This window comes from Bos javanicus, chromosome 5, assembly GCF_032452875.1.
Source record: "Bos javanicus breed banteng chromosome 5, ARS-OSU_banteng_1.0, whole genome shotgun sequence".
NCBI classification, from domain to species: Eukaryota; Metazoa; Chordata; class Mammalia; order Artiodactyla; family Bovidae; genus Bos; species Bos javanicus.
Genome location: NC_083872.1, coordinates 66,094,944 through 66,109,084, shown reverse-complemented (window position 1 = coordinate 66,109,084; position 14,141 = coordinate 66,094,944). Strand labels below are relative to the sequence as shown.

General features: G+C 43.8%; 1 protein-coding gene across 3 annotated transcripts in view; it reads left to right on the top strand.

Annotated features, from left to right (window-relative positions):
* GNPTAB (N-acetylglucosamine-1-phosphate transferase subunits alpha and beta) overlaps positions 1-14,141 on the top strand; it is an 83,818-nt gene that overhangs the window by 45,952 nt on the left and 23,725 nt on the right. For 2 of the 3 annotated variants that reach the window (XM_061417084.1, XM_061417086.1), the window contains exons 6-8: positions 6,233-6,297; positions 6,566-6,700; positions 13,779-13,940. In XM_061417084.1, coding sequence (XP_061273068.1) covers positions 6,233-6,297; positions 6,566-6,700; positions 13,779-13,940 — 362 coding nt within the window. The remainder of the gene's footprint in view (positions 1-6,232; positions 6,298-6,565; positions 6,701-13,778; positions 13,941-14,141) is intronic. The other variant, XM_061417087.1, reaches the window with a different exon arrangement.

Below are 14,141 nucleotides of genomic sequence, written 5' to 3'. Positions count from 1 at the left end.
TTTATTGTTTGGCTGAGTTTAGCTTTCAGTTCAGTTCAGTTATGTCTAACTCTTTGTGACCCCGTGGACTGTAGCACCCCAGGCTTCCCTGTCCATCACCAACTCCCAGAGCATACTCAAACTCATGTCCATCAAGTCAGTGATGCCATTCAACCATCTCATCCTCTGTCGGCCCCTTTTCCTGCCTTCAGTCTTTCCCAGCATCAGGGTCTTTTCCAATGAGTCAGTTCTTCACATCAGGTGGCCAAAGTATTGGAGTTTCAGCTTCAGCATCAGTCCTTCTAGTGAATATTCAGGACTGATTTCCTTTAGGATAGACTGGTTGGATCTCCTTGCAGTCCAAGGGACTCTTAAGAGTCTTCTCCAGCACCACAGTTCAAAAGCATCAATTCTTGAGCACACAGCTTTTTTTATAGTCTAACTCTCACATCCATACATGACTACTGGAAAAACCATAGCTTTGACTAGACAGACCTTTGTTGGCAAAGTAATGTCTCTGCTTTTAAATATGCTGTCTAGGTTGATCATGGCTTTCCTTCCAATGAACAAGTGTCTTTTAATTTCATGGCTGCAGTCACCACCTGCAGTGATTTTGGAGCTAAAAAAAAAATACAGTCTCTCACTGTTTCTATTTTCTCCCCATTTGTTTGCCATGAAGTGATTGGACTGGATGCCATAATCTTAGTTTTCCTAACATTGAGTTTTAAGCCAACTTTTTCACTCTCCTCTTTCACTTTTATCAAGAGGCTCTTTAGTTCTTTGTTTTCTGCCATAAGGGTGGTGTCATCTGCATACCTGAGGTTATTGATATTTCTCCCGGCAATCTTGATTCTAGCTTGTGCTTCATCCAGCCCGGTATTTCACATGATGTACTACAGGGTGACAGTTTGCAACCTTGACATACTCCTTTCCCAATTTGGAACTGGTCTGTTGTTCCATATCCAGTTCTAACTGTTGCTTCTTGACCCGCATACAGATTTCTCAGGAGGCAGGTCAGGTGATCTGGTATTCCCATCTCTTTAAGAATTTTCCACAATTTGTTGTGATCCACACAGTTAAAGGCTTTGGAGTAGTCAATAAAGCAGAAGTAGATTTTTTTTTGTACCTTGCTTGCTTTTTCAATGATCCAGTGGATATTGGCAATTTACTCTGATAACACTTCACCGGAAGAGAAAAAGGAATGATATTATGTTAGCAATTATAACTCAGTTATAAAGTCTATGGAGAGAATCTTGGGTTTTCCTCTACTCATTTTATGATGTGTCAAAGATGTAAAAGATTGTAAAGTTTGGGGTTTCCCTGGCAGTCCAGTGGTTAAGACTCCACACTTCCAATGCAGGGGTTGTGGGTTTGATCACTGGTCAGGGAACTCAGGTCCCACACGTGGCCAAAAAAAAGGATTGTAAAGTGTGATATAGGTAAGATTCGTAGTAAGTAATAGTCTCTTAAACACTGGTTTTTAATTTCCACTTGGGTTTTTATTTGACTGTCCTGCTTATCACATTGACTCATTTAGTAAATATTTGTTGAGCCACTGCTCTGACTTGGTTGTTGTTTTAGGCAAACAGCAGAGGAAAAAAGGGCACATTCCTACCTTCATGTAGCTTCCATTTTTAGTAGGCCACAAACTCACTCTTTTATCATGCTTAAGTATCTAGATCACGGATAGCAGAATTGTTTTGTAAAGGACCAGGTAGTAAATAGTTTAGGCTTTGTGGGCTAAGAGGCAAAATGCCAGATATCATGTAGGTATTTGTATAAACATTCAGCCGTTTAAAAATGTTAACATTGTTTTTAGATTGGGGCCATGCTGAATCCAGTAGTGGCTAGATTTTGGACCATGGACTGCCAAACCCTGATCTAGATTAAGAAATTGTAGCCATGTTTGGCATTTTAAAGATAATCTTATTTAACCTCTTTCCAGTTAATCATTGAGATCTGTTTTTTTTTTCCTTCTGAAATGTGTCATTTCTGCCCTCTCCTGATCACCCTACCACTTCTGTTGTGTCCTTGACTGCCGATTGGACAGGACTTCAGCAGTCACACACAGTCCAGCCCTGCAGCCAAGACCCGCATCTCCTCAGCAAAATGGGTTTTCCAGTCAAGCTTATCTCCTTTGATGTTTAGGAAATGAATTTCCTCCGGTGACAACTGATTCTGCCTCTGGACTACATTGATTTTTATGAGGAACTACAAAGTGCTTCCTTATAGCTTTCTCACACTGGTTCAGTTTGTACCCTTGGGATCCTATGGAGCTAATCCCTGTCCTGTGTAACATTTCCTCTTCTTCCTTTAGCTGTCTCTTAGGTACTTGACCGCACCCTAGTTTGCTCCTCTCAGAAGAAACTTTAGTTTCTGTTACCTTTAAAGTATTTCAGCTAGAGTTGAACATTATTCCAGTGTGGTTCAGTCTTCAAAGAGACTGGGACTGTTTCTTCACTGTTTATCAAGTGCATACTATATGCCAGATGCAGAAGTGAACAGATGGACAGAAATCTCTGCCCTCATCAAATTTACATCTTGGCACAGGGATCAGACAACTGATACAGCATACAGGTTAAATCCTATAGTTTGTAGATAAATGCTGTAGAGAAAAATAGAGCAGGGGAAATTGGGGGAGGGGGGTAGGGCAGACTCCCCGAGAAGGTGATTTTTAATGAAAATTTGAAGGAGGTGAGGGAGGCTGCCACATGAGTATGTGGGCAAGCAGTGCTTCTCCATATATTCCCTATATACAAGGTAAGTGGAATAGCCAGTGGAAAGCCCCTAAGGCAGGAGTCTGTCTGACATGTTCGAAGAAGAGCAGGGAGGCCAGTGTGGCTAGGATAGAGTGAACAAGGAGGAGAGAGCAAGAGATGAGCCCAGAGAAGTAACAGATACCAAATGGTACAGGCTGAGGTTAGCCATGACAGGCTTTTGCTTTTAAATCAGAGTGTGTTGAGGAATCAATCATTGAAGGGTTTTGTGATCTGACTTATGTTCCAGAAGAATCAGTCTGGCTGCTATAGTGGGAATAGACTGAGGAGGGGCAAAGGTTGTAATAATTGAGGTAAGAAGGAAAGGGGCTTGGATTAGTGTGGTGGTGAGAAGTGGTTAGAGTCTGGACAATTTGAAGGCCAACTCAGTTTCCTGATGGGTTGGTGTTGGGGAATAGCACCCTGCTTATTCTAAGCCCTCTCCTGCTTAGAAGCACAGCATTAGGAGGAAATTCAGTATGGCCTTAGCATTACCGACTCATCCTGAACTCACTGTCGACTAAAACTCCTCTAAGTCTTTTTTAAAAACTTATATTTACTAACTCAAATACCCATTTTATTTAATTTTTTTTTATTTTGATTTTTATTCAAAGATTCCTTTTAACTTATACTTGGTTTTGTTTTGTTGCCCAGTTAAAGATCTTACCTTTACCTGTAGGAGACTTTATTTTGCTAGATTTGACTGATGGCTCTAAACAGTCAAGGACTTTGGAGAACCCTTGGTCTGTTACCAAGGTAACAGCTTCTCTGTTGGCTTCCTGTAAGCCCACACATTTCACAAGCATCACTTCTGTATCTTCCAAAACCTTGATGGATTGTTGAATAAGACAGAACCTATAGCAGACCTCCAAAACCCCTCTCTAGGTTGACTGTAGCTTTTATAATTTTATACTCTCTGGTCAGAATTGGTTATAACGTGCCTAACTTGAGATCTAGTCTCTGTTAGACACATAAAGATGACATGAGGTGGTGTTTAGCTGCCTTCCTGAGATTATGAACAAATACATATTGTGCAGCTCTGCTAATTGTCTGATCGACCAGTATTGTTGTTCAGTTGCTAAGTCATGTTTGACTCTTTGTGACCCCATGGACTGCAGCACGCCAGGCTTCCCTGTCCGTCATCAACTCCCGGAGGTTGCTCGAACTCGTGTCCATCGAGTCAGTGATGCCATCCAACCATCTCATCCTCTGTCGCCCTCTTCTCCTCCTGCCTTCAATCTTTCCCAGCATCAGGGTCTTTTCCAATGAGTCGGCTCTTTGCATCATGTGGCCAAAGCATTAGCGCTTCAGCTTCAGTATGAGTCCTTCCCGTGAATATTTAGGGTTGATTTCTTTTAGGATTGACTGGTTTTATCTCCTTGCAGTCCAAGGGACTCTCAAGAGTCTTCTCCAGCACCACAATTTGAAAGCATCAATTCTGTGGTGGTCAACCTTTTTTATGATTCAATGCTCACATCCATACATGACTACTGGAAAAACCATAGCTTTGACTATATGGACCTTTGTCAGCAAAGTGATATCTCTACTTTTTAATATGCTGTCTAGATTTGTCATAGCTTTCCTTCCAAAGAGCAAGCGTCTTTTAATTTCATGGCTGCAGTCACCATCCGCAGTGATTTTGGAGCCAAAGAAAATAAAATCTGTCACTGTTTCCACTTTTCCTCTGTGTGTTTGCCATGAAATGATCTACCAGTATAGAATCCACCTTATCAACGGGGAGAGACAGATGGGGACAGAGTGAGATGTGTATCTGATAAATTTATCCATAATGAACTCATGCTGTTAGCACTCAGTGCTTCCATTAAAGATAAACAGTATATTGTGAAGACTTCTCCAGTACTCACCAACTATATTTTTATGGTACATTTGAGACTCTTCCCCAGGGTTGACATCCATCTTGCAGGGTATAATCTGTAGACCCTGCTTTCTGTGTCTGTTTTGAGAATGAGAATTACAGCCTTCTGATCTCTCCTGTTTTCCAAGCTCCCCAAATGTCAGCAGGTTTGCTGATTTCATTTGTCCCCATCACTTGACACCTGTCTCCTGGTAGGCACGCATCATCACTTTCCTCGCTTGTGCATGCTTAGTTGCTCAGTCATGTATGACTCTTGGCGACCTCACAGACTGTAGCCTGCCAGGCTCCTCTGTCCAGGGGATTTCCAAGGCAAGAATACTGGAATGGGTTGCCATTTCCTAGTCCAGGGGATTGTCCCGACCCAGGGATTGAACCCAGGTCTCCTATGTTAGCAGGCGATTCTTTACCACTGCACCACCTGGGAAGCCTGTCACCCTCCCTGCTGCGTCGCTTCAGTCGTGTCCGACTCTGTGCGACCCCACAGACGGCAGCCCACCAGGCTCCCCCGTCCCTGGGACCCTCCAAGCAAGAACACTGGAGTGGGTTGCCATTTCCTTCTCCAATGCGTGAAAGTGAAAAGTGAAAGTGAAGTCGCTCAGTCGTGTCCAACTCTTAGCGACCCCAGGGACTGCAGCCCTCCAGGCTCCTCCGTCCATGGGATTTTCCAGGCAAGAGTACTGGAGTGGGGTGCCATTGCCTTCTCCTATCATCCTCCCTACCCCCAACTTAATTTGCTCTAATCACATTACCTGATAAATCACAGGAGTTCACTGTGACTCTGGGGGAATCCCCAGGACCTACAGTGGCTCTCCACCATCCATCTATCAATAATGCCACTGGCTTGGCTTTCAAGGGCCCCTTCTGGTTGCCCTCTTTTCCTTGTACCCACCACTCCCAAATGTTTTACTCTGGTCAATCAATTTTATTTTTTAAATGAAACTTGTCGATGTTTGATGTTTGGTCCTACCTCTGTGATTCCTGTCAATCTTTCATTTCTGTTTCCTCTGCACACAGGAGCCTCTCCTTCAGTACTGCAGAATTACAGTGGGTTACAGTAGCTCCGCTTTTATTGGATGGGTTAATTTTGTCTCCCCCAACTACCTTTTCTTTGAGACCATGTGTTATACTGGTTTCAGTTCAGTCGCTCAGTCGTGTCCGACTCTTTGTAACCCCATGGACTTCAGCACACTTCCCTGTCCATCACCAACTCCTGGAGGCTACTCAAACTCATGTCCATCAAGTCGGTGATGCCATCCAATCATCTCATCCTCTGTCAGCCCCTTCTCCTCCTGCCCTCAATCTTTCCCAGCATCGGGGTCTTTTCAAATGAGTCAGCTCTTCACATCAGGTCCTTCCAATGAATATTCAGGATTGATCTCCTTTAGGATGGACTGGTTGGATTTCTTTGCAGTCCAAGGGACTCTCAAGAGTCTTCTCCAGCACCACAGTTCAAAAGCATCAATTCTTGGGCGCTCAGCTTTCTTTATGGTCCAACTCCCACATCCATACGTGGCCACTGGAGAATTTGGCAGCTCTCAAAATGCCTTGTACAGTGTCCTGCCAGACATCATGGTTAAGTATTCACTAAAATCATGCTTGTTTATTGTATTCTCTGTTGTAGTTGAAGATGCCCAGGCTGGAATGTTTAAAGGAAACAGCAGACAGACAGTTTGGAGGGGCTATTTGGTATGTTACTTCAAATTAGCTGTGTTTTTGCAATCCATTAGAATAAAAGTGTGAGAAATCAAGCTGTTTTACTTTGAGAGGCTTTTTAATGTTTACTTTTCCTCTAAGCCTAGCTTTCCAGTACTAGTATTGATTTAAATAATCATACCGTTCTTGTTTTGAAGTTTGTGTGATGCAGTAATAGATCTTTCCTAGTTTTCTCAGCTGTAAGTTTTCACCAGCCTTATGATGTGGAAAGTGAGCTGTGTTTTTCCTGTTCTTATTTTAGACAACAGATAAGGAAGTCCCTGGGCTAGTGCTAATACAAGATTTGGCTTTCCTGAGTGGATTTCCACCGACATTCAAGGAAACAAATCAACTAAAAGCAAAACTGCCAGAAAATCTTTCTTCTAAAATAAAACTGGTAAGAGCTTAGAAAATAGAGCAACTAGTATAGCACATCCCGTTTAACGAATGCCTCTTCTTGGCAGCCCCTTCCGTTATATTAATAGTATAGCTGACAACAAGAAGCAGAGAGGGGGAATTCCCTGGTGGTCCAGTGGTTAGGACTCTGCTTGTACTGTTGAGGGTGCAGGTTCAATCCCTGGTTGGGGAACTAAGATTCGATAAACCGAGTGGCATGGCCAAAAAATAAACCAAAAAACCCAAATGAAGCAAAGAGGTTCTCCATTCTGTCACATATGCTGTCGTGAAGACAGCTTTTTATTTGTAGAAGATTCTGGGTTTTTTTTACTCTTAATTTTACTCTTTTTACTCTTAATTCCAAATTTTAGGAGTCTGACTTGGATTGTAGGTTTCCCAGGCAGAATAAGGATTCATTTGTTTAACAAAGGAGCGTCTGTGTGGGTCAGGTGCTGTTACAGCTGCTAAGAATGTAGTAGTGGACAGAAGTCCTGGTGGCAGTGTGAGCGTGGAAGGAGGTGGTGGGGGAGGTCCAGCACGTGTTTGTACGTACACTAGTCCCCAACCTGGAGCTTCCACTCACATAGGGGAATGCTGCAGATACTTGGAAATTTGAGCCCTTCATTCCTTAATAGCTAGCTGAGCCACAAACGTATATAGTATTTATACATGTTAACTCTTCACACTTGAACACCGAGCCCATCCGTTCGAGTTGACCTTGGAGGCTGTGACATGTGTTAACCCTTCTTGTCCTTAGAGCCATGTGTCTGATTGATGTAGGGCACAGTTTGTGTGGGTGTACCGTCCTTTCGACCTTCTGTCAGGACGCCTGCTGTTCTGTCAGCAGTAGCCTGGGCTGTACAGTATGAATGCTTCCTCCCTCAGCAGGGAAGTGCATACAGGTCTTGGTTCAGAATTTGCTAGGCTCCACTCTTTCTGATTTTACAAAGAAATGTTCTCTAAATTCTGCCACAGTTTTTAGCTTCCTGCTTCTTCCCTCTGTCTCCTGTTGATGCCATTTAACAATGGGAGGTGAAGGGATGGAGGTGGAGGTGGTGGTGGGGAGAGCTGTGACTATGGGGTTATTGAGTTTACATCTAGTCTGTTTTCTATCTGCCTGTCCAAGTTCCCTTTCTTTCCTTTCCCCTTAAGTGTTTCACTGTTTTAAGGTACTTTGTATTACCTTTGTAAATACCTTGGTAATATGAATGACATTTCTGTCTTTTCTTCATATTATCCCCCATAATTTTCTTTCTGGTACCTGGAAATACGGTAATGCCCAGCCCAATGAGGGTTGAATTATTTCTTTTTTTTTTGAATTATTTCTTAATCTGTAGTTTTTTCTTAAAATAAATATATTCCTCCTTCCCCTGAATTATTTTTAGTATTGATTTGGGCAGATAAAACCATAGATCAGCATTTATTCGGCTTCTTGGCTTCCTGCTGCTGCTGCTGCTAAGTCGCTTCAGTCGTGTCCCACTCTGTACAGCCCCATGGACGGCAGCCCACCAGGCTCCACCGTCCCTGGGATTCTCCAGGCAAGAACACTGGAGTGGGTTGCCATTCCCTTCTCCAGTGCAGGAAAGTGAAAAGTGAAAGTGAAGTCACTCAGTCGTGTCCGACTCTTTGTGACCCCATGGATTGCAGCCCACCAGGCTCCTCCATCCATGGGATTTTCTAGGCAAGAGTACTAGAGTGGGGTGCCATAGCTGTTAGTTGTACCGGTGTAGACTTAGTGTCTGTACTTTTGACCAGGGAATCTGCTGCTAGGTGGGCGTGGCCTGCCAAGTCGTGGTCACCTCTTTGGTAGGCTGGTTTGGGGCAGTGTGGAGTGGTGAGTGCCAGGAGAGGCAGGGAGGAGCAGGACTTGAACTAGGCAGTAGAACCCCAGGCTCTGTCCACGGGGACACCCCCTCCTCCGCCATTCACCCGGCTGGAGGTTGATCTGGATTCCCCAGACCTGTTGTTGCCGAGGCTGGCACCTCCTGGGGAATCCAGTCAGGTATACACAGTATTTATTGCAGCTCACTGTCACAGTGCTAGCACCTGTGATTGGCTTCAGGTATAAGGGCTTCTGATTTTTGGAGGCTCAAGAAAAAATGAGAAAGAGGAAGCACAGAAAGATGGTGGTGTCAGCATTCAAGCCTGGTTCTCCAAGGCACTGTCTTTCCTTGGGTCCTACTTCCTGGTTCTATTATGGGCACCCTGAGAATGAAGTTTCCAACCACTGGGTTCCCAGTTTAGCACTGATTAAACACCTGCTATGTGCCAGGGACTGTGCCAAGGATAACTGAGTGAAACCAGCCCAGCCACTGCTGCCACAGCCCAACAAGACATTCAGGTTCCACAAGGGCCTTGGCAGAGGTGCCAGTGATGAAAATGGTTCCAGAACCATCTGAGAAACCCTCAGCCTGACCCAGTGACTTACTAGCTCCTGGAGGACATAGAAGGAAAAATGAAAGGGGAAGTGGATGTGAACCAGTGAAGATGGACATAGTGACATTAACCACACTCAGAGCTTCATGGGAGAAGTAAGATTTGGGGAAGGAAACTGAAAGCTCAGTTTGGGGTAATACATTGGAGGTGCCCTGTGGCACGTGGGAGGAAGGCCTGAGACGTTGGTTCCTGTTCAGGACCTGAACGGCTGAACCACTGTGCTTTCCCAGGACCCTCCAGGTGGCTTTTGCTAAGGCTCGTGACCTCCAAAGCCACCTAGGGCTCAGTTCTGTCCCAGAGACCCTGGGCGGGCTGCGAGCATCTCAGGACAGGTACTGCCTGCCCATTTGTACCCTAGTGATCATCTCTGGGCCTGGCATTTAGGGGGCCTTGTTGAGAATGAGCAAGAAGCAAGACTCTGATACCCGCCATATACAGTGTCCTGGGATGTAAAGGGAACCGTTTTAGTGGAGTCATTATTCAACGGAGTCTTTTAGTTTTTTGATGTCATGATTTTATACATCCAACAACTTGGCCTTCATCATCGTGTTTAGTGAAAAACAAGGTAAGATTCCCTTCTTACCCCCGTCAGGGAAAGTGGGAGTTAGTTGAAAATGGTTTTGTTTGCAAGGTGATAGATTCGAATTCATGAAAATTCTTCTGTGGACTGTAATCTTACAAATCAAGCAGTCTTCTCTATTGAAAAATTTCTAGTCTGAGATACTGGGTTGGCCAAAAATTTTGTTTGGGTTTCTCTATAACATCTTAGGGCTTCCCTGGTGGGCTCAGATGGTAGAGAATCTGCCTGCAATGGGGGAGACCCAGGTTTGACCCCTGGCTGGGGAAGATCCCCAGGAGAAGGGAATGGCTACCCATTCCAGTATTCTTGCCTGAAGAATCCTATCATCTTAACAGAAAAATCCAAATGAACTTTTTACCCAATACCTTGAGATGTGAGTCCTTTTGTGATCTGATTAATTACCCTCTAATTTTGCTGTAGAATTTTTTTTTTATGTGATGGACACAGAATTCAACTTTTGAGAAATCAGGTTATCATGGTCTTTTAAAAAAATTTTATTTTATACTAGCATATATGGGCTGCCATCTCTGGGGTTGCACAGAGTCAGACACGACTGAAGCGACTTAGCAGCAGCAGCAGCAGCAGCAGCATATATCCATGGTCTTTATTTTCAGCTTTCTCTAAATCATTTTCTTTTTGGACGTTTTCATTCATGGTGAATTTTTCATTTGTTTTCTTGGGTTTTGTTTTTGTTCACTTCAACATATGTTAGAGCAGGCAGAAGATCTTCCCCAAGCTGTCAAGTGCATTCTCACTTTTGGTTGAATTAAGTGATGCTGGTTGCTGCGTGGGCGTGCAGAAATGGAGGACGTGCACTTGTCCTCAGGCTGTTTTGGAGGCAATATATTGTATATGTAGTGGTCAGGTAGCAAAACAGGATAGTATGGGGTTAGCTATCAGGGATGAGCTGGCATTTTGGAGACAAGAAAGAAAGATCTGCATGGATCCAAGTTTCCAAAGAGAAGGAGGCTACATGTGATCCTCGAAGGCTGATCAGTTACTGATAATTTGTTTCTGCAGGAAGGACAGTTGGGCAAGGTGGGAACAGCTTACTGTCTGACTTGGACTCTGACCCCTCAAACCTCTGTTCAAGGCATGACATGTTCAAGGTCATAGTAAATTGTATTAATATTTGTACTAATGCCCCTTTTTCCAGTGCTTTCCCTGAAGCCATCTTGTGAACCTTTTAAAGCATATACAATTTTGTTTGTTTTGCAAACAAAACCATTTTCAGGCACCCTTTATTGTGGTTTTGTTTCTCAAGTGAGCATTCTGGTAGATTAAACACAGGCACCTCTGAAACTGATACAAGTTTTAGAAAACCACCAGGACATACTAAGACCTAGTTGCTTGAGTTCTGTAATTACTAAAAAGAGCTAATTTGTTTTTCAGTGGCATTAGCTGGCACATTTTTGTCCCTAACCTCACACTACCATCTAAAGGTGTATCGGTCACATCATTCTAGATAATGTTATTGTAACAAACATCCTAAAGTCCCAGTGGCTTAAAAAATAGCAAAACTTCATTTCTCAGTCATGTTACATGTCTGGCTATGGGTCTGCAGGGGGTGGGTGTAGAACTTGTTCTGTCTTGTAATTTAAAGAATTAAGACTGACTTGTAATCTCAAGTAAGAAGTTATATATGGAACCAGTTGACCCACAGATTCCCAAGCTAAGAACTCCAGCCTGAGGCACTCACCACACTGTGGTTTCCTTACCACCTCCTGTCTTCCCTGAAGAGTAATTAAGGCATCTGGGATTAGGGTGCCACCTAGCGGCCAACACAGGACCCTTTACACCACTCAAGACAGTTGACAGAAAATTTTTTTCATACATACAAACGTTCCTTTAAGCTCTTTAGTTTTCATCTCTTTTCCAATTTTCCATCTCTTAGACAAATTCCTGTGAAATTTCAAAGTAGTTTTCTAGAATAAAAGCAGCTTGAGTAGAAGAGATTAATAAAGGGTACTTTCACTTTCATAATTAGGCTTCCCTTGTGGCTCAGCTGATAAAGAATCTGCCTGCAATGAAGGAGACCTGGGTTCGATCCCTGGGTTGGGAAGATCCCCTGGAGAAGGGAAAGGCTACCCACTCCAGTATTCTGGCCTGGAGAATTCCATGAACTATACAGTGCATGGGGTCACAAGGAGTTGGACAGGACTGAGCGATTTTCACTTTCCCAATAAATTTAAACTTAAATTAGGATATTAAAGTACGACGTTTATATATCCTAGAATAGTGATTTTTGCACTCCAGGGAGCCCTGTGAGGTTCTGTGAGTGTCTCTATGGGAGGGGGGCTGGGGGAGGACAGGGAAGTTGTTAGGTACTTAGAACAGACTGAGGACCTTGCCCTGCGTGGCCTGCCTCCAATCCCTCTCCTACAGAGTGAGGCAGAACAGTGGCAGCGGCATGAACAGGCCTGCGGTGAGTGCTTTGTGTATACCAGATACTGTTAGGTGAGAGAAATCGATCAGTAAAGAGGACAGCACGTGCGTACACACACACACACACACACACAATTTGCAGTGAGAGTTAGTGTCTACATAATACAAAGGAGAAGAGATATAAATGAAATTCTAACTCTGACCTCTACTTTTGGCCTACATAAACTCAGGAAACTTTGCAGGATGACCTAAATATAGTCATGTAGCATATGCAAAAAAGGGAGAAGGTAATGGCACCCCACTCCAGTCCTCTTGCCTAGAAAATCCCATGGACGGAGGAGGCTAGTGGGCTGCAGTCCATGGGGTCGCAAAGAGTCGGACACAATTGAGCGACTTCACTTTCACTTTTCACTTTCATGCATTGGAGAAGGAAATGGCAAGCCACTCCAGTGTTCTTGCCTGGAGAATCCCAGGGGCAGGGGAGCCTGGTGACTGCCATCTCTGGGGTCGCACAGAGTCGGACACGACTGAAGCGACTTAGCAGCAACAGCAGCAGATGCAAAAGCTTTCTCTGTTTTGTTATTTATTTATTTTTTAAAATTTGGCTGCACCTTAGTTGTGGCACCTGAGATCTAGTTCCCTGACCAGGGATCCAACTTGGGCCCCCTGCATTGGGAGCATAGGGGCTTAGCCACTGGACCACCAGAGAAGTCCCTTGCTCTGTTTTATAAATTAAGAAGGCTAAAAATTAAGAAAGAAATTGACCCTGTTAGGAAAGCCAGTTCACCAGTAGGGTGTTGCTGTCCTAGATGAGTGATTTTCAACCCTCTCCCTGCTTTTTCAGTTCTGAAAGCCTCTCTTCACAGGAAATTGTATGATACAGAATTAAAGCAACAACAAAAAAAACTTATCAAGGGTGGTGTGGACTCTGGTCGAGGTGGGGAAATGTGCTTGTAAAATGTGTTGATGTGTGTGATGTTCCCTCTTGGATTTATGGTTGCTTTGAAAACACTGCCCCTGAAGGTGGTTTTCCTGTGCAAGCACTTCAAGCAGCCCTGCCAGGACTAGGTGTGGGCACGAGTGCTGCGAGACACCTGCCGACAGAAGTGCTCTCCACCTGCCACAGTTCCAGCGCCATCACCTGGCAGGACTTCCCCCAGTGTAGGCAGATGGGCGGTATTCTAGAACAGAGGTCACAGACTGGGGACCAGATGTGCTTTGTTTGTATGCATGACAATCCAAACTATATGAGCCACCGTTGAAAACTGGGAGATTTCATGTGATACTAGGGATTCCGGCCTCTCCAGGGATCTGGCTGCCTTTGTCCCTATTGATTAATGGCTGCATTTTCAGATGGGGCCTGAGATGTCCCATTTGTCACAGCCCCCAACTCTCTTGTTTCTAAATAGCTGGTCTGTTGCGTTCATTTGGGAAATGTGTCTGGCCCATGTAGGTTTTCTCTCCACGATACTCGCTTGCTGTTTCAAATATGTATATGAAACTTTGAATCTTTTAAATTATGCAATATATATTTAATGGGTATAATAAACAGCACATAGTTTGGTTAGTACACAATATGTAGTATATATATTATTTGTATTTAAGATCAAGGATCAACTGGGAATTTAAAGATGTCTTGTTGTTCAGTTTTCCCACATGTAACTCTATTATTTTATAGTTGCAGTTGTATTCAGAGGCCAGTGTAGCACTTCTAAAGTTGAATAATCCCAAAGATTTCCAAGAACTGAATAAGCAGACGAAGAAGAATATGACCATCAATGGAAAGGAACTGACCATAAGTCCTGCATATTTATTATGGGATCTGAGTGCCATCAGCCAGGTAAGGAAGGCAGAGATTCTTTTAGAACCCAAACTCAGGGTTTTGATTATTAAAGATTTATAAGTCATTGTATTAGAAGACAGCTTCCCAGGTGGCTCATGGTAAAGAATCTGCCTACCAATGCAGGAGATGTGGGTTCAGTCCCTGAGTTGGGAAATCCCCTGGAAGAGGAAATGACAACCCACTCCAGTATTCTTACCT